Raw genomic sequence first — 25,836 nt, 5'->3', positions numbered from 1 at the left:
AGTATCTTATTACAGTTTATTCCTCTTTAGAAAGTCGTAAATGGTATCATCATTAATATATATATTATAATATATATTCTACAAATTGAAACAAAAATGTTCATGCAAATAAATATGAATGTTATGAGATTTATGAAATTATAACTTACATATATATACACAAGTCCATTTAAATCTTGTTTCATTATTACAAAAATTATACTGCAAAATAAAATAACTTATTTTTTTATTTATATATTTATAATAAATGTATTTAGATATTCGTAATAATTTATATCGAAAACTATATTTCAAAATGATTTACCAAAATAATTGTTTATTTGAGTTTATTAAACTCATTACATTTACCATATAACCAGAAATGTTTATAAATATATTTCTTTTTTTTTATTGAGCCGACATTTTTCATATATATATATATAATAAAACCATACAGTTAAATTTCCATCTGTAAAATTGAATTGTCATCCTCTATTTAGAAAAAAAGTGCATCACAGAAGCTGCTCAAGCTACTACAAATACGAGTATAATGCGTGCATGTAATTAAGTTAACTCTCAAATCTAGGAACATTATATTTTTATCCTTTAAGGTATTACTGAATTGTATAACGTCTAGAGTACGTATATTTGACATTTACTTAGTTACTACTAAGTTAGTACTTATACTAGTAAAAACAATTGTTGAAAAAAAGTTTAAAAAAACATGCTTAAAAATTAAATAAAAATAATTGTTAAACGCATTACATTTCAAACGACCTAGTTGTATTCGATTAAGCAGTGATTACTGCACGCATCATATCCTCGTTTAAATGTTTCATTAGCAATCTTTTTTATCCGTAGTGTATATTTCAATAAAATGATTGTACATGTTTAACGTAATTAAAAATTACTAAAAATATGATTTTTATTTGTTATAGTCTCCTGGCTATTTACCTTCTCTAGGGGTATTTCGATAGCAAATCATTTTAGTAACAATTCAACGGTGTATTTGGAACCATTATTTATACGGGTATGGCTGTTTTCGACCAAAAATGTACCCCTCCCTTTTCTGCCGAATCACTTTTCGACCAAAACAAAAATTTATATAATAAATTTAAAATAATAAAATAACGATATACAATTTTTGTCAATAATTATCAAAATATTAATATAAAAGAGAACGATGTTTTGTATCTAGTTTTGATCTCTTATCGTAATGAAAATTGTTTGCATTTTTTTTTCGAAAAATCGGAATTTTAATTTTAAAAATTTTAGGATTTCGCTCTATACGCCTGCCAGCTCCACTCACAAACTCGAATGCCACTGCGTGACACTTTTCGGGAAGATGGGGCTTCTCCCCAAGGGGAATTATAATCTAAGCCTAATCTATTTTTTGTACAAACCTTGATACTGTTGAGATTATTATAATGGGATTATGCTCTGTATGTGAACCTAAAACCTCGCTACGCGAGTAAAACCCTGAATCTTCATTAATATATTATAGTAGTTTCCATCATAATCAAGCATTGTATATCATTTTTTTATTATTTTAAATTTATTATATATATTTTTGTTTTGGTCAAAAAGGGAATCGGCCTATTTTAAATTTGGTCGAAAAGTGAATCGGCCGAAAAGGAAAAGGTACGATTTTGGTTGAAAACGGACTCGCCCATTTATACACGCTTGCAGTTGACGATTATAAGCTAGTTTTGATTGTCTTCTTATAGCGTGATGCGGTTTAACAACAAAATTGAAATTAAAAAAATTAAAAAAACTGATTAAAAACTTATGATTTATATCAAATTTCGAAATCTCACTGTTAGAAAATTATCTTAATTGTCTAAACAATGGTGATTTAAAAAAAAATTATCATTGTACGTTTTCGTTAAAATTTAGTGGACATCCATTGAGAATTTTCCTAAGTAAAAAGAGTAAAAAAAAAAGCTAAATAACTAAAAGCGAAAAAAAATTGTCTAAAAATTCAAATTCGGGTACTATTACATTTAATAATTGGGGTGGCAAATTTTTAGTGCCTGCAGCCGTAATAAAGTTAACCACCTCGGGCTATACCATATCTACGTTTCGTTTACTCAAAACATCTATTATAATGTAAAATAAATGGATGTAAAAAAAAAAAAAAAAATACTCACAATATACTAAATAATATCATAGAACCGTAATACAGCGGTGTAAAAAGGGCCCTGGTCCTGGATGCGGTTTTGAAAATCGACCCTTACACCACTGTTGTATCCGCTACGGCGCGAATATTATACAGCGTACAGACGATCACGCAATACGCATGATTTGCGTACCCATGTATATATATCCGTCAACGGAAAGCCAAAGGTTTTACGATAGATGAAGAACAACAAGTCCGTCGTGGCAACGCTCTTAACGGATGTAGGTTAATTCACAGCACCAATAACTATAATATTAGGTTCACGGCTAAAATGTGTTCATCGGCGAGACGAAGGTTAAAGACTTCGTGATCTGTTCCATCGATTCGGTGGTAGGGAGATAGTGCACAGATGTCCTTCTCCCCGGTCTCACTTTCCTTCGCGGTCAGGACTCGCGATCCGGCACACGGAAACTCTATCTGATCACAGCGCCACGTACCGATTGAAAATCGACCGGTACATCTCGACGTTTTAATCCGATCGATTTATTATTTCACACCGTCGTGCGCTTATGTTATACGTGTACACGTAGGTCAACAATATACAAAAAATAAATAACTCGAATTCGGTCGTACTTTTCGGTTTGTTCTCCGGACAAGCAAAATTATAATGTTTTCATTCGAGAACGCTCATCAGATGATCGTCGTCAAAAATAACTGCGGTCATAAGTGTTTCCTAATAAGCTAATATGATATTATTGATAATAGAAACATCATCCCCGTGAATATGGCTTTACAAAAACCCTCCCCGTATCTACATCGTTTTAAATAATAATTAAATAATAATGATTACAACAACAAAAATTAACGTACGTTCGATGGAATTATACTTGAAAACAATTTGCTTTGCTGAGAATTTCGTAATATACAAGAATCGGTATGCAGTTGTAATGCAGTCGTATACAAATGGTTTTCGGGTGAGAATGTAAGGACTGGAGGTAAATTATAGAACGCGTGATTTTTGTGGTTTTTTTTTATTATTATTTCTTTCGTTTATAATACTATGATTTTGAACGCGCTTGCATGAATAAATAAATTTAAAATAAAATTGAAATAATTCACGCTCAGGCAAATTACAATCAGATAACTATTATGATCGTAAACCGTAACCGTGCAGAGTACGTATGAAAAAAAAACGAAGATATAAGTGTACATAATAAAAAATATCACAATAAAAAATCATTTGTGACTGCGTATTGAATTTGAGGAAATTATTATCTAAAAAAAATATCTAATTATCATTCGTCTTCGCAATTATGTTTCATATCAGTGTACGTAATCTATTATACACTGTTGAGTAATATTGTAACACTTGGATTTTAGACCATGTGTTACAATACATGCGAACTTAAATAGTTGCCGCATTTAGTGTTTATACTTAATACTTTATACTTCGTACGTTTTTAGATCGGTGTGAACTGGTTAAGCAAATGATTAGTGAGATTTTCAATTAATAATCTCTAATAATCTTTTCGAAAACTATTTTATGGACTAAAAATGCAACGAGTAATTTAAAAGTAGTTATATACTAACCTTAGTTCATTTTTCCTTCTATGCTTCAACCTTTGGCTAGCAAATTTTGTTTCAAAAATTTCCAAGAAATTATAGTATCTTATAAGATTGAAAACCGTACTTTAAAAAGTAGGTATCTACTTAGTTTGCATTGTTTTGATTTTTATAATGATGCAAAAAAAAAAAAAAAAAAATTATCAAGAGTTTATATTTGATTTGATGAGATATGTAATTTGATATTGAATATTTTAAAAACTATATGCAAGGCTAATCATATTCCATTTTACCTTGCCAGTACCTAGTAAAAAAAAATAAAAGATTTGGCCTAGTCAACGTAGTTAGAGATAGTTATAAATCCTAGAAGTTTGAGTAACGTAATTACTGATTATTTTCATAAACAGTGAAGATAATATTGTTTTTGTCTTTATTTATGACTAGCTGCACTCATACAGCATCGCCCGTGAAAATAATTGCATGTCAAATATCCTTTAAATTTTAATTTTTGTTGTTAAACATAAAAATATATATTGAATGAAAAAAAAATTATATTGCTTGTTCCAATAGAAAAATTGATGCTTATTACTAATTTTTTTATTTTATTAGATTTAATCTACGAAGCGTAATAATTAGCATTAGTGTATGGACATTTTGTAGAATTAATTATGGATGAAGCAATATATATATATATATATATTATACATAAATCATGCTTTTATTTTTATACTTCAATAGTTAAAAAAATTTCTTTATAAATAACATTATCGACTTTTTCGGATTGGGGAAAAATGTACAAATTTAATTTAAATGTCACATGTAACAGGGCAACGTACAGTTGACCGTGAGAAATAGATTGAATACAAATCGATTCCAGTAATGTTAAGTGTTTATCCCTGTGCTTTATTAATGGTAATTCCAAAGGCTAATTTAATGGAAAATTGAAAACGTTTAAACTGAAAAGGTAAACTTAAGGGTATAATTGGTATTCTTAGTATTAAAACAGTTTCTCCAGTAACACAGCCCGTTAAGATTAAGCACCCGATCAATCAGTAGCATTCTCAGGAATTTTCAGTGTGTGGGGCATGGAAGAGGGGTTAACAGAAAAAAAGTTGTCTCTGTGATTTATCAATAAATTAATGTCAATCATTTTTTATTTTGATGCAACAAATATATTTATATTTTGTAATTGTAAATATAAGAAACGATGAAAGTATGAATTATCATATACCTTATAAATATGATACGAACTGATTGCAAAAAAAAAAAAACCAATGAAAGGAGTTTAAACTCCATGAACATCCCTTCTATCATTAGTACGCCCGAGCGATCAATAAGCCTTTCAATTTTCTGATTTGTAGTCTTGTACCAATGCAAATTCACTTTAGGGACAGTTGTACGTCAATCTTGTAGATTATTAAATCTCAAAGCGATTATAAAATATCAATATTCTAAACAAGAACAATCTGAAGAAAGTTATATTCCTAAAATTTAGATTAAAATAAAATAAATGTATTGATTTAAAGTATGTTAATGTTGATATTTATTGAAATATTTATTATATTTTATCCCATTTTAAAAATTAAACAATTAAATACATGATTAAAATCTACTAATACGATACTATGATACTAATCTACTAATTCAACGTTCGTCTTGTCATTAGTTGATCATTTTACGTTTTATATTAATTGTATTTGCTGCATTTTTAGTTGAAAGTAAAAAACATTTCTCTTTTTTAGAGCATATTTTTGTACATTTTTTTATCTCATTTTAATACTTTACATACATAAAAAACACACTAACTTACATTTAATTAAAAACATATCGATTCATTTCTTATATCTTACTATAATTTTGTATAAATAAACTAAAAATTGTATCCCCTAATAAAATTTTTTAATTTAAAATATAGTTTTTCGTTATTACTTCTAAATAAATACAATGAATTTTATGAAACTTAAAATTTCTGATAAGTTAACTTACAAGAAGAAAATATCAACTTTTTAACTTAATAAAATTAGAAAAATACTTATTTAATAAAATTTAAATTAATAATAAATCAAGTTATGAGTGACAATATTTTGTTGAAAAGTATATACAACTTTACAAAAATTTTACATTTCGCTAAAGTTAAATTAAGCCTAAATACTTCTCTCAAACGATAACTTCTCATAGTTACGAGATAAGAAACTAGTTGTAAAGTTTCACCGACCATCGACAAGTGACACGACCATATCAGTGAGCCATGAAATAACCAACAGAAAGTCGATAAATTACCTAGTTGGTACGATAAAACATAAAATAGTTTTAACTCCATTAAAGAGAGAAATTAGCCAAACTAAACGAATTCAATACAGGACCATCGCTCCAATGTGGTCTTAAACGTGGACACAACCTATTTTTAAATTTAATTTTTAAATGTATGCTTAGTAGGTTAGACTACCAAATCATTTTATCACTATCCCAAAATAATTCGAATTCATTTCATTTATTACGCTCAGCAAAATTAAACACATATATATATTATCATCATTAGAGATAGATAGTGCAAGTTACGAATACATTATTGTATAAATAAAAAAGAACACTGAAAAAATGCGATACCTTTGTTTTGAATACTTGTGTTTGAAATGTAGCAATAATAATACTAATTTTATTAAAATATCAACATACCTATTAATTAGTTATTCATAATTTAGTCGAATAAAATGTAAGTTTAATAATACTATGTTACAGAAAAATAAACGTGTTTACACGTAAAATACACATTTTATAGAAAATATAAATATTTGTATTAAATAATAAGATGATTGATTTTATTATTATTATTATTATTATTTTTTTTTTTTTTTTTTTTGGTTTTTTTGCTTCTTATAACACATTTGTACCAGTGCCGCAAAAACCTAGTGTGCAGAGTGTGCCACGCACACACACAGTCCCCAAGGCTTACATACATTTGGGGGGAGCCCTAATCACAACCTAAAATAAACTACACTTTACAAATAGATAATTATTTAATAATACTATATTATTATTTTATAATAAAAAGAAACTTTTTTTTAAAATTCAAGTAAGGATATTATAATATTTTAGAGTAATATAATATTTATTTAACCATGAGTCCATTGAGTATTTGAGTAGGCATATAACATATTTACTTAAACTACTTAAATAAATTTACTACAAAAATTGTAGTTAAGTATAATTTATAACAGTTGTAGGTATTTAATTTAATATATATACAAATATCATACACTGATGTGAAACGTGTTTTAAAACCTAAAAATATTGATATTTATAAATAAGACGTACAACAAAAATAAATCCCAGGAAGGGGCCTAATATAATTACCGCACATCAGCCTCCTATTTTGTAGTTGCGGCACTGATTTGTACACCGCCCACTAATTTCTCAGATCATTAAACAATAACATGTGAATTCGATAAGTCCCGAGCCCTAATTATTCACACGTGACGAACATACTAAGTAGCGATGAGTATTATATAATATTTGTCGCAGGATGCATAGAACCCGTTTCGTCCGTAACAACTTTACACAAAAATAATGATACTAATAATAATCATTATATTTATTGTGACCACTCCGTGTTGGAATTCATCCATTGCAGATAATGTTTCATAGATATTAATACGCCAACAGTTACCGAACTCGTCCACGGCTCAGCAACGAATTGTAATCAAGATGTTATCGCTTTCGTTTATCGAAAACCAATCGTGTTCTGCCGATAAAACAAATAATATAATATCCATTGCCACTATAAAAATTATGCACACGTATATTCTGTGTTGTCTACGGTGTGACCGCTAAAGCTGCACATATATTAGACCCGAACCGACCGGACCCACCGAACCGAAAAAAAGACCGATTTTATACACTCGTATTGAACCAATTACCCTACCCGAAATCCAAGTAGGTTTAATTTTCAATCGTTTTAACATGTTTGAATTTATCGGCCGAAAATAAGTTGTATTAAATGAATGTCTGTATTAAATATCAATATACCTGGGAGTCAAGGCTAATTTTTCTTCGGACTCAATGCAGAGTCTAAAATTTGAATGTCTTGCCAAATTGTTTTTAATAGCAATTAAAAAAATAGTTGAACGTAGATATATCCGTATAAAAGTATTCATAACATTTGAATGGGTAATGTTTTAATACAATCCACACATTTTTAAATTTGCCACTATTATCACGTTGTTACCAAAGCTTATGCACCCAATATCTTTTCCGCGATTCAATATTTGAATTCTTTAAGAAAAAATAATCACATTTATCATCCGAAGAACTATTATATTCCATATCTTTTAAATACAAAAATAATATTAATTTATACGACTACACAACATGCACTCCATTCATCAATTGTTGAACAATTATTACAGAAAATAGAATACGTGGTTTATTGTTATTACTATTACTACATACTATTATAATCTGATAATAAAATAACGTTAATAGCGCGGAACGAATATTCGTTGACAATAATACAAGAATACACTCAAAAGCACACTCGAAAAAATTCAGACCGAATATTTTTCGGTTCAGTCGATCCGGTTTGTTCGGATCTAGTATATGTATGGCTTAAAGGGACGGTAAGAAGTTTAAGAACATGCTAAACATATTTACACCTCATAATAATTAACAGTGTACTGATATATTAATCAAACATATCGATCAAATTTTCTACCTGCTTTTAAAAATTATGTAAACGTGTATGCAGTGGCGTGGAAAGCATATTTGAAAACTTAAGCAAAGTATTTAAATAAAGACCCATCCCTCCCATTGCTAAATAATATATATATATATATATATATATATATATATATATGTATATAACTATTCAATCGTACAATATACCAATAGGATTTTCCTTAATTCCTTTCAAATACCTAACCAACGAGTATCTACCATGTATGCAATTAGCCAAATAATTTAATTATTTAAATAAAATATGTTCATAAATACATAAGCCAGAGGATACCCAGGCTCTTGATAGATATAAAGGGCTAAGCAATTGCATTAGGTAAACATCGTTCACCATGCCACTGCGTGCACGTATTTCTATACCCATACGTACATTTACGTAAGGAAGGTAAATTAGTTTGGCTGTGTTGATTTTTAGTTGATTGCAAATATCTTTACGTTCCATATTATATGATTTCAATGGCGTTTTTATATATCTTAATACATCTACCGTAGACCTTTCGTTTTTAATATTTAAATTTCAAATAAATTTACGACTTGTAACCAATGAAATCAATAATAATTTAGAATTGTAATTTATAGACGCTCGAGTACGGCATGCCGCATAGGCAACTTAAAATACTTTAATGACTTAAACAAACATATTCATTCGAAAACGAAAAATGAAATGTCTTACACACCATCCAATGTCACTAAAAATACATTTTAATTATCAAGCCGTTTACAAAATTATGGATGTTTCTTGTCCAATTATAATTATCCACTGTGATTTTTTTCGAAATGCACAGTACAAAATAATATCTTATGCATATTAAAAACCGTTGAAATATGAAGTATGAAAAATTCTAAAGGTGGGTTCTCACAGCACGGGGTTCGCCAAGCTTTGGACGGCTGTGTGACCAAGCAAAATACTTAGATTACCGAACCACGTGCCTAAAGTGGTCCCACATCAAAAATCCTATAATATACACTAAAAATATGCTCTTAAATTTTTTTAAAGTGATTTTTTTGAAAAATATATAAAAAATTTACTTAAATGTTGCATAACATTAAATCGTTTTTCACATCCTACTTAAAGGTTACAATACTTATCGTATAGGACTTAAACGCCAACCAGAAACACATAAACACCGAATTCCGATAAATAACTCTTTAACCGACTGTTAAAACATTTTATCTTTAGGCATTTGTTAAACAAAGTCTTTGTAAACAAAGACAAAAATTTGACGCAAATTACAAATAGACGCTCATATGTAGACGGTAGAACTAAGAAATATTATTATAAATAAATTATTAAAATATTAAATTATTAATAAATAACGATTGACAAAATTCTGTTCATTGAAATTATTTCGTATCATTTATGAAATCATTACCGTCCCATCGGAAATTTTATGATGTAGACAACTTGTTTACTTTTTATACATAAAATTAATCTAATCGATGACTCTTTTCTAAGGAAAAACATGCGTCTGCGAATAGTCAATAACCATATAAATATGATCAAAATTTAAAATTATTTTACTTCAATAATATTATGGTTATATATTAGATCAAATGAAAACTTCCACGAAAAATTATTGATAAAATTATTAATTATTTAAAATATATATCAAGAAGAATAAAATGGAAAAAATATGCCCTTAAAACAAAAAAAATCGAAATATATATCTACGAATATATGCAAAATAAAATGTCAAAACTAGCTTTGTGAAAGCATGAAACGTATTTGTTTCGTACTCTGATATTTCTGTGATTGTACAATCAATTAAAATGGTTAAAAGTCCATTAACAGATTAGATACTAAGTTCGTCGATCCCCATTCCGTGGGAACGTGACTTAAGATAAAAATAATGAATAGTACATATATTTGACTGACAAATTACGAATGTCGCTATAAAGTTTATACACTATTTTCAAGTCAAATTTAATAAGGTTCAACTAAAAATATTAAGTCTAATATTTGATATCTGCCAACATTATAAATATATTCAATCGTTTGGAGTATCTTATTGATTTTATGTCACTCAAATAATTATTAATTATGTTATGTACTTAAATCATTGGTTGCATCCGAATTGGGTCCCGAATTTAAAATTACTACACAAGTTGGGTCTAGAATTATTTTAGGTAATACACTAGTTCTTGAATATTTTTTGGTAAAGACTATATTATACTAACATTTTCCTTCCCATTTTAACAGACTTAGCACTCTCTATGATCTATTTAGACCCCAGGACCACATTTTTTTAACATTCTATAATTTATATAATAGTATTGGAAAGTTAGTATAGTGTAATAAAAATATTATACAATAATATTAATACAATTTTAATATTTTTAATATTATTACCAACAAAATTCTAATAATTTATATTTTATTGGAAAAAAAAAAAAATAAAAAAAATAAAACAAAAACCAACACAAAAAAAAAACAGAAAAATTAAAAAATGTTAACGACTTAAAATGTTTTCTTATATTAACTACACGTGGACCAAATTGTAATTAGTATTCTAATCATTATTGACTATCGGTTTATTTGTTTTAAATTACTAAATCATTATAATTTATGAACTGATTATATTTATTATTTATTTGTATTCGAGCATGCCAACTTTTATTTTGGTGTATAATTAAATTAAAACCTTTAGTTGTTTCCTCTTCTATATACAAAAATTAAACATTTATCAATCACCAATTTATTAACTTATAGTTAAAACTATCATATTGATTAATTTGAGATATTGAGAAAATGCACTTGTTACTATGTAATAGACACAAGTTTTTAATAGAATTTTTAAAATAGTAAAATCTCTGGAGCAAAGAAGAGTAATTCAGCGAATTTTTAATAAAGCAATAAAATCCAAGTATTATATTAATAACTATCCTTTTTATAAATTTCTGAATAATATCCCCTCTTACATTGACGATTTTGGATATTCTCTAGTTGTTACGTTTTCAGACGATGATCATTTAAAAAAACCACCGAAAATGTAACAGATAATGAAAACCGGTATCATACTTTTAACGTGATAGGGTTAATGTGATATAACTTCGCACTGTTTTTCCATTGTTTGGGCCGCAGACGATAAATCGACATCAGTTCTTATCGTGTATTTTCCACAGCATAGAGTTAAGCTATTCCAAAGTCGGTCTTTCGTCAAAAGATAAACACGTATTTTAGAAAGCCGTCGACGCATTGTAAACCAGAAAAACGATACTACATGTACTTGTGCGCAAAGTACAAATCATTATGTTTTCGGACTGGTTCGGACGTTCCCCCAGGTCCGTAGCAACCAAATATTGCGCTCAGGGTGAAACTTCAAAATGCGGCTTTAAGTATTTTAATTTATGAAAAAACTCACAAAAAACTGAATATGTTTTATAAACGCAATATAAATAATCATTTTTCCTTATAATTGTGTAAGCGTTTATTAATTTTATTTAAATTAATAACTTGAATATAAATATACATAATAATTATAAGTAGATTCATTGATATAACTTAGTAATATTTATACACTATATAAGTAAATATATAAATACATAATATTACTTTTACTCATAAGCAACAATTAAATTGAAATTTTTTAATTTTTGCGTCCTCCCAGGAAATGCGCCCGGGGCGTAGGCTCCTCTAGCCTTTTCTTACCCTTGCTACGGCCCTGCGTCCCCCCCACGCGGTTTTGGTTTTCACCGCTCGCGTATTCCAAACTTGACCGACCGTAAAACGGCGTCTGAATCATACGGTTTTTTTTTTTTTATATTCTGTTCCCGTAGCTCAGCAGAGGAGGAACGAGAAGAACTCGCGGAAACGCGACGACGAGTCGTTGCCCAGCTACACGATCGTGACCGGACTGCCCAGCTACGACGAGGCGATCGAGCGCATGAAGTTGCCCGCGGTCGGCTCCAACAAGCCGGCCGCGGCGGGCCAACCGCCCAAACGTGCGCCGGCCGTATCCGTGGTACGGGTGAAAAACGAGACCGCGTCTCCGCCACCTCCGCCGCCGTCGCCGCCACCGCCACCGTCACCGCCGCCGCCGCCGTCCAAGCCCGATCCCAAGTTCGGTCTGGTGTCGCGCAGCTGGTTCGCGCATGACAGCGGCTGCAGCCACTGCCTGTCGGTCCAGGAGCTGTTGGAGACCTACGACGTGCGATAAGCCGTGTCCGACCGTTTCCTATGCGGCGCACACGTACACACACGCATCCTATGTAGCATAGTATTAAAATAGTGGAACGAGCACACGATACCGTGTACAGAGTTTGTCAATATTATTATTACTATTACTATCATTATTATCATTATTATCATTATTATTATTATTATTATTATTATTATTACTATTGTTATTGTTACGCGGCGCCGTACGCCTGCCGAACACTCGGCGTGTAGTACTGTACTTGATGTATGATAACAATACCCGATAGGCTACCGGTGGTATCGGTTATGAACGATTGCAGCGATTCGTAGCGTATATTATGCGATAGATGCGCGCGCGCGTTGTTATGCGGTGCGAGCACTTGAACGCCATCAGACGGGGGATAGCGGTTCCGCGTTCCTGTTGACGAGGGTAGCGATGAAGGACATTATATCGTCCTGGGACGGTGGCGCGAATTCCAACGAGAACTCCGAGCACATCACGTGGTTCGTGACATTTCTCGGTTCTCGGCTCCTCTCGCCCTATACGTACTTACGTATAAATATTTACAACCAAAGTCGTTTGGTGACTTTGGACGTTCGGACGGTACATTCCCGTTTTCTAGGGATTATTTTGTTTTGCGAATGTCTGCAAACGTTTATTGGTGGGTATTTTTGTTTCGAATCGGAAAGGCTTACATGAACGGCGAACAGTATTTGATCTCGCTCCATGCGATTATGCACAATTACTCTAAGAACGGGTAACGATAGTTGTGTTATGTCCGCTCGATAAATGCAAATTTCATTGCTTGTTCGCAAAAACATTCCGCTCAGAAATGCGCGATTTAAAATAGCCCTTACCACTTCCGTGTGTCTTAAGTCACCTTTCGAGAGTCGGTCTCGACGAAATCCGAGTCACGATCAAACCGACCGTAGAATACGAACGAAAACACGAAACACCCTATGTCACCGTTAACGCCGCATGTGTATTTTACCTAACCCGTGTAGCCATCACCTGTAACCAAATACTTAAATATGCCATTCCTTAATGCCCACCATGACGTTATCATCACCGTCATGTTCTACCTACTATTATTTTTATAACTATTATAATTTTTACTTTATAGTGATTACGGGTACCATAAATGAAGCCTTACTAGACCTATCGAGTTAACCGCGTTATTATGCCCGTTTAGTATATTATGTATAAATATCTAGGTACCATATATATATATATATGTGTGTGCACAAATATTTAATTATACGTTATTATTAACATATTTAATCTTATTAACGCTCTCTGTATCATTAAATGTAATAGTACAGCGTTTTAATGTAAAGTTATTAGGTAGGTAGTCGTAGGCATATTACATTACAAAGCGTATATTATACAAGTATACAAATAAATAATGTGTGTGTAGCAGTGTTTACCAGCAGCAGCAGTAGTAGAACTAGTAAAGTATTAGTAGTTGTAGCCGAATAATATTCGGAAAATAAATAAAATTGCATTAGTTCCAAGGGACGGACACATATTCAATATTGAGTACGTTAAAAAAAAATATTTAAAAGAAGCTTTTGTCAATAAGAATTTCCAACAAATATTTCACCGACGAAACATGGACATTTTTCTTTCTTTTTCTCCTTTTGCTATCCTTTCATTCTTCCACTCTCTCTCTCTCTCTCTCTCTCTCTCTCTCTCTCTCTTTCTCTTTCTATCATTTTTTTCTTTACCTTACAATTTAAGTATCAAATTATCATACCCATTATCAACACTTCGGTTCCATACTTCCCCCTCACACCCACCTTATATGCCCGCCATAAAAGTATTTTTGACAACTCAACCATTCACGTCAATATAGTTTTGCACGTCTATCGATTACAATTAATGCATAACAGGTATATGCCATCCTCGATGTATGCCCTAGTACCGCCGTTAAGTCACTTTCGAACGATAAATTTAGTGGAAAAATGCTCTTTCACAATTGTACCATACTTAGAACATTCAATCTAAATATACTTAAAACCGTTTATGAATTAAATTTATCTTGTGAATTAATAATTTGTTTCAATATTATTTTAATATTTAATACACAAAAGGAACGGTCACCGAAAATTAATTTTACGTAATTTATATCAAAACAAATTTATTAACTTTTTTTTTTGAAATAAAAGTATTTCTTTTCTATTTGAAACTAATTACTCTGAGAAGGTAACACCATATACCCGAATACTATTTTTAAAAATACGCCAAAGACGTTTCAATGTGAATGCAATTGGTTGACTTTTTTTTCTTTATAAACTCATAAAATACAAAATACACACGCCCTACCAATACGAGCGCAAACCGTGAGGGGCTTAAAGTCAAATTTTTATATTCGAATATATCGTACATAACAGAATAGAATGCCGTGAAGTCCTTGTCGACGGTACAGACCACTTGAATTTGGTAAAAAAAATCTCGTTTCATAAACAGGCATTATACAGATTATATTTTTAGTTTGACGCGCGCCACACATGCCCGCGAAATTCCCGTACACAATATAAATATATCACATGCACATTATTGAAATATACATTGGTTATTTTACATATGTGGTCAAATTATTTGTCCATACGAGTGAGAGAAAAAAATTGTGTTTGTCATATTGAAAATAATAATATTCGTTTTATCGTTGAGTCATTCAAGAAATAAGTTTATTGCAAATGATTTTAATCACTATTTCATGTATAATGTGTTAGTATATATGTATACCATATTGATGTGTATATCGTCAGACTGTAATAGACATTTTTTGTCTTCTTACTTCCATCATAATATACTCGTATACTAAGTATATGTAATGGATACTATTTATATGTACCTACCTTTATAGTATTCTATACGTCAGATATGTACCTAGACGATAAAGTTTCAATTTTAACTAGTTTTAGTAATAGGAAATCATTTGATTAAGTGCCAACCATGTTTTTAAATTATAATTTATTTTATGAATAAACGTCATAAACAATACTATTCGTTTCATTTATTTATTTTTTTATTCTAGATAATAGTAACCTAATAGTTTTTAATAATTATTTTTACAAAGAATTTGAAATTCTAAAAAATACATACACAGAGAAAAAGGTATCACTAATTGCTAACAATGTAATTTAAATATTATTCTTTTCTTTTAACTAAATTAGTTTGTCTTAAAATATATAAAAGAAATACATGATTTGTATCCGATTCTAAGTAATCGGAATCATCGTGGTTCGGCATTATAAACAATTACCTAATTACCAACTGAACGAAATAGACACAAAACAAATTTTTAACCATTTATGTGATCAAGAATTTAAGGATTGCATCGTTGTATAATTTATTAATAGTTAAAATGCAACCAGCGATTACAGTGATACACTGCAAAAATTTATAATTTAATAAGGAAATCTTAAGCTTGTTTATTTAAATCAACACAGTTGATGGTTAAATTATAAGTCATTCATTTAAAATTAATAAATTCAGCTGTACAGGTAGTGCCATACGGAGAAAATAGTATGCATGTTTGTTATTATTAGCATACGCCTAGGTTCTGGATTCCAGTTGTTTAAACCATACGTGATATAGCATTATTACAGCATTACGAAAAGAGCGAAATATACAAATAATATCCTGTCCGATTAAAACAAAAAGATGTTACCACATCCGTCAGATATAAATAATATCATTTTTAATGGAGCTTACAATCTTTTACCTTTTTTCTAATATAAGGTATGTAATCTGTGACAAAAAAAAAGTTTTAAATTACACAAACAGTGGCAATTTATTTTATATATTTATAATATACTACTATTTAATAAATAGTATTTAATAATTATATACTATTAACTTAATAGTATTAAGTTCATACTGATACCAAAAGATGTTAGATGTCTGCAAAAAAAGTAGATAGAAACAAGTGTCATGTCGTTTTAATATTTAATTTTACATGGAATTTACAATAATGATTAGCCAAAATGGTAAAAAATTAATAGTTTTGAACAATTTTAAACTTAAATTTAAATGTGAATCCAAAAAAAAATTGGTTATGAAACATGGAAATTCTCAAATAAAACATGCAAGGCCAAATTGGTATTAAACGACGAAAAAATTATTCAATAAGAAAAATGTATATGTTATGGATGTACACCTTTTATAATTTACAAATCCTAAATGTTATTGTAGATGTATAAAATATTTATTTATTTATTTCGATTTAACGGGTTTGATAAGTTTTGATTTGACGGGTATTATATTAAATAATAATAGTTATATTCGACAAAATTAAACGATAAACGTATATAGATACATACAAATATTGTGATTATGCGATATGTATGTATAGTAATGATAATAAATACAAAAAATAAATTGCCGCAGTTTGTATAATGCGAGGTATAATGTAATTCATCGGTTTTGTCGCAGATTGTATAATGTTAAACTTTTTTTTTGGCCACAGATTACATATCGACTTTTAGAAAAGAGGTAAATTTGTCGCTGTTTACATACAGCCAGATTAAAAACTGAAACGTGATTTTAAATAAAATAAATAATACAAGGTTGAATGTTTACTTATCAACTTAACATAAAATGCATGCATCCGTTGGGCTTTGAATATTATTTAAAAAAAGTTATGATAATTTTACACAAAATATAAATTCCGAATGTGTAACATACGAATTTAATAATTCACTGCATTATATTATAATGTGGGTTTGCTTTGTGCAGTTTTCAAAACACTTTCACGACTTCAAAAGTTTATACAAAAATAAATATACAATTATTGAACAAATCTGTACTTCAAAAATGGAATATGTATAATTTGCGTTTCTATTTTCAGCTCAAGAAAAATGTATTGGTAGGAATGATAAATTATTTTAATGATGAAAGAGCGACACTTGTTATATTTCCGTCAAGGAAATAAATTGTAATGAGTACAGCGACTTTGCTATTCAAAATTTAAGCTTCTCTATGTAATATTTTGATAACACTTTTTGTATAATCTTTATTTTTCAATCCAGTGATAATGTATGATATTCGTAAATTATTATTTATGTAAATCATTTTTCATACTTATCTCTAAAATTGGAAATTATTCGCATAAATTTGTATTCACATAATTGGATTTTAAATCTACATTAATATATAATTTGTTGAAGTTGTTGAGAGGAAAACGATTTCAATTAAATTAATTAAATAGCTAATACTTTTCATATTATAATTTATACTATACAGTATATTAATACTGTACCGTAAAATGTATATACATACATTTGTTTATTTATGTATACACTTTGTTTATTCTGCAATTTTTATTGGGTTGTCTACACATTAAAAGTTATTTATTTATATTTTTTTGAAACGTTCACCGTTTTATTAATCGCTTTGCTTATATTTAGTGTTTGATAAATACTAATCAATAATGATGGTACCATAGTATGATTCAGCTTAAAAAATAAACATAACATTTTTAATTTTTGTTTAATTTGAAGTACTAACTCATATTACTAATAATAGTACTAACACAAATATTAATTTCGTTTTACAAAAGTTAATGATTTTATTTTAAAACAGACGCATCGTAGAAGTCTACGAAAGTTTGACAAAAATTGTCTGAAAAACAATGAATAATATCTAATCAATGATAATTATGTAATCAAAATAGTAAAACGTCTGTACATAGCGGGAAGGATAAGATGTCAGAAAAAAAAAGCCGTCAAGCCAATGATTATCACTTATTTTTATCACTCGAATGAAGAAATTTATAAAATTAAAAACGGGTTGTAACATATATTTTAAAAATAACCGATTATAATCAGTTGGCTTAGCTTATCTGAAGATATATACTGCGTGGTCTGTTATTTGTTTAAGTTTCTGTATTTTGTAATAACGTAATCGTTTAGACATATCCTTTTTTATAAGAAACAAAACAAAAAAACCAATTTGACCCGACTTGAAGCTTAAACTATTCTCGGAGTAAAATTTGAAGAAATTCAATTGTTCTTAAGTTCGAGGAATCCGAACAAATGACAGGATTTATCTTGATAGTGTTACAGGTAATTATCGTGCTCCCGACACGGAAACAAGGAGAATAAAACCAATTTTCGTATATTATAAGTTGGTGAAAAATACGGAGTGGTAAAAGAACTTTGCAACGGATGATTTCGAGCTCCTTGAAAACGCAAATTCTGGGTGTGCGTCTACAGCCGATAGGCGTTAAATTTTATAATACATAAAATGGTATATACAATTTTTTTTTTTTGCATCCTTCGTTATCGTTCGGCTGCTTGTTCAACAACACTCCCGAAAACAATAATGCGAACCAGAAATAAAATTACGATAGACGACGCGCCCTGCCGTAACAACTGTGCGTTTAAAAAGTTCCAGTCACGAGTTCCGCGTCCGGGACGGAAAATCAAAAAAAAATAAAAACAAACATAACCGAACCTCTGTTGCACATCACTTTGTGCACGATTTCGTTGCGTCGATTAACGCTATCCGGACATTACCACTCGACACCGGTAGACCTCGGAAGCCCAGTGCGTTACGTGAGATCAAAGGCATGGAAAAAAACGAGACCGACGAGCGGAAAAATAAATAAATATATAAATCAATTAATAGCACGCTTTAAATCCATGAGATTTGAAAATTGAATCCATGGGATTGAAAATTGAAATTCAACTCGTGATATCGAACACAAATAAAGAAACTAGTAGGTACTTCAATTCAGAACATAGGTACTAAATTTAATGAAATTTAATGACACGAAGTACGGTTCTTCTTCTGGAATAAAAAAACTTGAAACACGATTAAAAAAAAATTACGAGTGAAGAACAATGAGAGAAATTTTTGCATACAACTGGAAATTTATCGATACCTTTACGAAAGACATCTGGTACAAAAATGTCTCTTCAATCAACTTCTATTACTAGGCGGTCACTAAATATAGCAAGAAGAAGTAAAAGATTACCATCAGGTCGACCAGCTAAATGTGAGTCTAGTAAAAAAAAAAAAAAAAAGGAATATAAATCTTGGCAGCAATGTAAATGCAAACTTACCCAATGCAAAATTCCATGTGCGTGGTCATTAATACATTTAAAAAATGTTATTATTTTCATTCTATAATAGATAGGGGAACCTAAGTACCTAATTATTTTACATCTTTTAAAAAAAAATAAAAAGGGTATTATATAAGTACAAAACTGTTAAATAAACTGTTACAACTCCATATATCTCTATAATCTATACATAAAAATATGACTGTAACTAAAAATGATAAATTTATTGATATATTATATTATAAATGTATATTATTAAGAAGGTTGATAAATTAAAATGTATAGGGTATTATCAATTGATTATATTATTTTAAGCGCGCTGTTTGAAATGAGCCAATCATAAACGGCCGGTCGTGTAGCAATGTATGGCAACATACGTCGGTCAGCTTTCCGCGACGCTAATGCAGCACTCTCTCGGACCCAAATGTACCGGCTCTGCGTTCATCTGTCTCTGCTCGGGGGCGCAATGTCATTACGTCGTGTATACAGTGCTCGACTTGAAGGGGGACAGTGTACCCCAACTAATTTTCAGACATTTTAGCGTCCCCCTACTGTTATTACGTTATAATTATAACCAGGGCCATTTACCAATTCGTGAGTCCAGCACAATTTATAATTTTGTCCCCCAAATTGTCCACCTCTATTTTCTTCAATGCTAAAATAAAAATGTACGCATAATATATTTTTTTAATTAATGCTGTATATAATTAGTATATGAGTAGTTGGATCATAGAATAAAATTGTATTGTTAAAAATATGATTATGTTTAGTATTTATTCAAGTAAAACAATTAACACATAAAAAAGAAACTTCTTTTTTAAATTAGTATTTTTTATAAGATATTACACTTATATATCAAATTAAATATTTTTACGTTTAATGTTCTAAATCTAATTTTATTTCAGTTTTCGCAAACATTTCCTTGCTTTCTGCTTTGAAAAGTGGTCAATAACATCATCAAAACTCAGGTTTGCTGTGATATCACTTTCAATAAATAATATTCCCAGAACGTCTATATTTTCTTGACTCAATATAGATCGTCATCTAATTTTAAATATTTTTAATGAAGAAAATGATCGTTTGCTGGCAAGGGCATATTTAAAGGGGGGCGTTAAGATATTAATTATTATATTACATATTAATTTTATACTGCTGAAGTCAGTGGGTCCCTCTTTCGAGTGAGCTCAGTGCAAATGTCCCGTTTGTCCTTGCATAAATATGTCCCTGATCATAACGTTTAACAAGTTTTGGGGAGTTCTTTTTTTTTATAAAGTAAATAGATTCCCCCTTCGTTAATTTTGTCAAGTCGTGTATGCGTGTACGTGCACGTGCACTCAAGTGCCGTCGGAACATTTGTCCGAGCTCAAACCCCACGGTACGGAGCGCTCGCGGCATCATCGCTGTACAATAGGTGCTACGCGTTCGAGGGTACGTAGAAGCGAAAGCCGGCGCACGATTGCTGCGCGTTCCGATGGCTGCATGCGATCGTTTGGAGAACACGGGCGACGGTTCGCCGTCAATAATAACGTATAGTTGTGGTATACGAGATTCGTCAACCGGCGGGACCGGGCCACCGTTTCTGGGCAACGTAAAACCATAAGACGAACGCGATAGTTGTTCGTGAGTCGACGAAGGGAACGAGAAAATCGAATCGCCGGTAAAACGTAAAAACAATCGTTTTAAAACTTGTTCACGTCGGGTATGAATTACCCGAATAATAATCGGTAATCTGAACGGAAAATTATTTTTCCGCGTTGTACCGGTTACCAGGTATCGCTAAACGAATGATTTTTAGAAACGTCGTTTACGCCGTATCGTACTCGCAATTTGGCGAGGGACGGCAACGACTCGCGTCGGAGTCCGGACCAGATGGACACGATAATGTTTATTGTAAGAACGACCAGACAGTGTGCGAAATGCGCAATTAACAATGTCCACTCTGAATATAATAGTTTATAATAAACATAATAGATAACACTACAACGTATGTCTTAATGGACGCCCTTACAAAGCACGTACCAATATCAACAGAAAAATAGTAATAATAATAACAAAAACCTACCGAACGAGACACCGGATACAGCATCACACGACGGTAAGATCCGACTGCAAATGACCAATGACCATCAAAGGTGACACGGCGACCATATACCAATGATGATGATGATGACGGCACACAGGCCCATTGGAACGTCAATACGAGGCGGCGCCGAAACGAGTACAACGCAAGGTCGCACCAAGGATAACGCACACGGCCGGCACGTCGATGACGATCGCAACAAGGAAAACGGCACACTCGGTATCAAAGAACGGCGGCACGTAGATCACGCCAAGAAAAATGTCACACACGACGGCGTTCACAACTCGTTCGCTTCGTGGTTGACAACATACACCGGCCAGAATGATAAAATGCTACATCGCCCAAGTACGCTTGGACGGAACACGATAAAAATGCCCGAAATATCGGCCGCGAAAAATACTGAAGATAACCGATATCGGGCTGTACACAACGGTCGAACAATGATGATAATTTGGTTTCTGGTATACAGCTTTATAAACTCGTTAATAGGTTACCGACATCGGCTTTCTAAATTTCGGATGAAATAGATAACCAGTTCTGGGTTCTCGGTAACGTTTCGGTAGACGGTTTTAAGCACTGATTGTATTATATTTCACAGTCGCAGTGAAATGTAATTTAATTCATTAGTATTTGACCAAACTATTAAGCGCATATTGCGTTTCGTTTTCAAATAATAAAGTTGGTCGTTCAAATCGTAAACGTGTGATTTTTGGTTTCTAGAGCTTCAAAGTGGAAAAATGCTAAACCGAAGTTGAATTCCCAGCAAAGTAACAATGATGAGTTTAAAATAATATTAGAGAATAATCATATAATACTTGACAAGCTAGGATGTGACATTAAAATACCACAAGTAATAACAAAATAAAATTAAAATAATTCCCCTTTAGAATATTATAAAATATTTATAACATTCATACCTACCATTTTTTTGATCATACTTGTATATTGACTCCCCTAAACTGACCGTTTTGTCATATGACATTTTTACTAACGTTAAAAAATTAAAACCACCCCAAAAACAAAATCCTGGACACGCCTCTGGTTACGATTACACGACTATTTACAAAATTCTATATTTGTTAAAAAATTAAATAATTACAACCATTCAGTTATTACTAAAGCTGTACCAACTTTTCGTTCACATAAAAAATTATTTTTTTATCAAAAAGTTTTCGATCTTCGTGTTCACCAACTTCAACTTATTTCAAGTGGTCTTCTATATAATTATGGCATTCCTAGATTCTACATTATAATATAATTGTATGATAATACATACAAAATAGGTCAGTGATTGTAATTGTACTATGGTTTTGCGAAATATAAAAATATTACGTACAATATTATCGAAGCTAACGATTTAATGATGGTCTCAGACAGACAACGATGCGAGTTTCCGAGGTATGATAAGGTTTTGTATCACCTCTGTTAAATTAAACGCACGATGAAAAAAGATGTACAAATGTACACTAAAAAGTATGTTGAAGTTCAAGGGTAGTATTTGAGCGATAGGTGTATTAATTATAAATATATAAATTCTAACTTTTACTGTAACATTATTGTTCTACTGTGACGATTGCGTTGGTTTCTTCCGACTTAGAGTGCATACATTTACACCCGTTACACATTCTACATTCTACACAGTGTTCATGTAGAACATTTTGAAACCGTTATTGTTGTATGTTATTTGGTTCGTAGTGACAATACGCACACCCCAATGGTTCGGCATCATTTAATTAGGCATCGTGTTCAAGTGTTTGTATTGCAAATTACTGCAAAATATTTCCGTACGCATTATCGAATTGAAGTATTAAATTCAAATTGATTTAATTATTTGTCGGACGTTACGCGACATTAGGATATTGTTGCATAATTGGTAACGCTAACCGTGCGCTAGAGAAGACTGTAAATCCTATTGAAATAAATTATTGATTTAGTGTCCTGCAATTTTTACAGATAGTTCTTTTATTTTATTTTTTTATGTCACAATTGGCACTATAGTAGATACTTCTTGAATCTCGAAAACATCTGTAACATTTGTAAAAAGTTATATAAAATTTCTTAATATTACGTAACAACGATATTTTAGACAAGGTTCGGAACGTTCACTAAGAAATTTAACTCATTGACGTTGACGTTCAGTACATAAAAAAGAAGCTCGTTCACGTTCATCTTAATATTTTTTTTTTAAATGAACACATGTACGTCGTATTTAAATATTAACGCGTTTATCTGGCAGTTCATTTGAATTTTTTTCATTTTATATTTATGATACACCTACCTGCATTGTATATAAATAGGACCTTTACAAAATGTATATGTATATTTTACTTTTTGTTTAAAACCTATAATACATAAATATTTTATATATAATATATATATTAATAATTTATTCATATATTTTTAAAATGGTAAATAAATTTTAACGCCCCAAAAATCTATTAAATTCATTAAAAATATAAACGTCATTCGCGCGTCGTTTACAAAATATGAACTTGAACGTGTAACGACGTTCTTTCCAAACACTGTTTTTACATTATGTATCAGCTCGTAGATGTTTATCATTCGTTCTTTAAATCGATATTCGATCTATCCACTTAGATAAACCATTATAAATAACGTCGCGACGCAAGTTAAAATGTGACGATCCTGAAATACATAACATAGTTTAGCCGACTTGTAAGCATCACTTTCGTAGTAATTTCACAACAATTTCACCGATACGCGTCTCCAGATTTATATCGGTTCTCGGTATAAAATACTATGACGTGTACGAAACATATTTCTTGACATTCGAATCGTATTGTAATATTGTGATATTTACTTACAGTTTGTAAAAAAAAAACCCTACTCAGCGCGTACTCGCGGAAAAATCGTAACTGACTAGGATTGTATGATTGTGACAATACATTTACACGGTCGTAATGTATCGAGTAACGGTTTATAGTGGCTACATGAAATCCGTGCCGAAATATAAAAAAATACTCTTGAACAAGGATTCTATAAGAACGATAAAAAAATTGTAACCAACGATCACTTTTACACTACAAGTATCCGAAGACTAAATTCATCATTGAATCCGTGTCGTATCAGGGTTTAGCATCCGACCCAACCAATATAAATTATAACATTGGTATACACAAATGTGTATAAGCGTGAAAATAACAGTTATCACGTTTCGTTTGAATTTCGTTGCTGTCGAATCGTTTTCAACGCACCAGCGCGAGTATAGCATTTTACAGCAAATCATGTTTAGGTTTAGCCGATCGAAAGTATCGAATCGTTTCCAAGTCTCAGCTGGAAATCGAAAATGGAGACGCAGTAGAACACTAACGATACAAGTCGGTTACCAAAATAATATTCAATTTAATTTTTTTCTGTTTACCCTACCTGAATTCGTCTCGATTTATAATACTTATATATATTATAATTGTATAAACTCATTTTCAAAAAATTGCCTACGTAGCGGATAGGATGTTTACTAAAATGTCGATGCATCCAAATCCTCGAGGACTGCGAGTTCACAAAAACATACGCACTCTAACGAAATTCCGGCGATGGCATATGCTGCACAGTAGAGCATAGTAATACGAATCAACATTTTGCGTAGTAATTTATTTACACGGATTAAATGAGCAGACCGCGGAGGCTTTTGATTTATATTTTCAAACGAGTAAATGCAGCGCACGCCGCTGGCCAGAATTACAGAGCGAGATTCGAATATGGTTGTCAAATTTACTACAGACGTCATACGCGCCCGCGAGACATTTTATTGCGAATCAAAATCCTATTAAACTCTACATGCGGCGTGCGGTATTGACACCTCTTATGCTTCGTCCGTGTCAACAGTTCGGTCCGTTAGCCAAGGGCGTCGTTTAAAACATACGGAGTATGCTCTTTTGCACTGCTAATACTACGTCAGACCCACATCATCTTGTCTTGTGCTACTGGCCCACGTCGAGTAGTAATATGATTACGTCGATATTCAAACAGTTCAAAACAATTAAATGAAAACCAATCTCGGATGAAGAGGATAAAGGGGAGTCGGGTGACTCGTGGTCACTGGGCCTCAAGGCTTTCAATTTTCTAGTGCTCTCAGGTTTAGAAAGAGAAATAGTTTATTTTTATTTATTTTTTTTTTTTCAGTAGTACATA

General features: G+C 31.1%; 1 protein-coding gene across 1 annotated transcript in view; it reads left to right on the top strand.

Moving 5' to 3' along the window:
- Positions 1–14,609, top strand: part of LOC112682076 (vasodilator-stimulated phosphoprotein-like) — a 67,694-nt gene extending 53,085 nt beyond the window's left edge. The window contains exon 3 of the mRNA XM_025552580.1: positions 12,170–14,609. Coding sequence (XP_025408365.1) covers positions 12,170–12,549 — 380 coding nt within the window. The 3' untranslated portion in view covers positions 12,550–14,609. The remainder of the gene's footprint in view (positions 1–12,169) is intronic.
- Positions 14,610–25,836: the final 11,227 nt, after the last annotated feature.

This window comes from Sipha flava, unplaced genomic scaffold, assembly GCF_003268045.1.
Source record: "Sipha flava isolate LNK unplaced genomic scaffold, YSA_version1 0_pilon_pilon, whole genome shotgun sequence".
NCBI lineage: Eukaryota > Metazoa > Arthropoda > Insecta > Hemiptera > Aphididae > Sipha > Sipha flava.
This window is presented reverse-complemented; position numbering and strand designations above follow the sequence as displayed.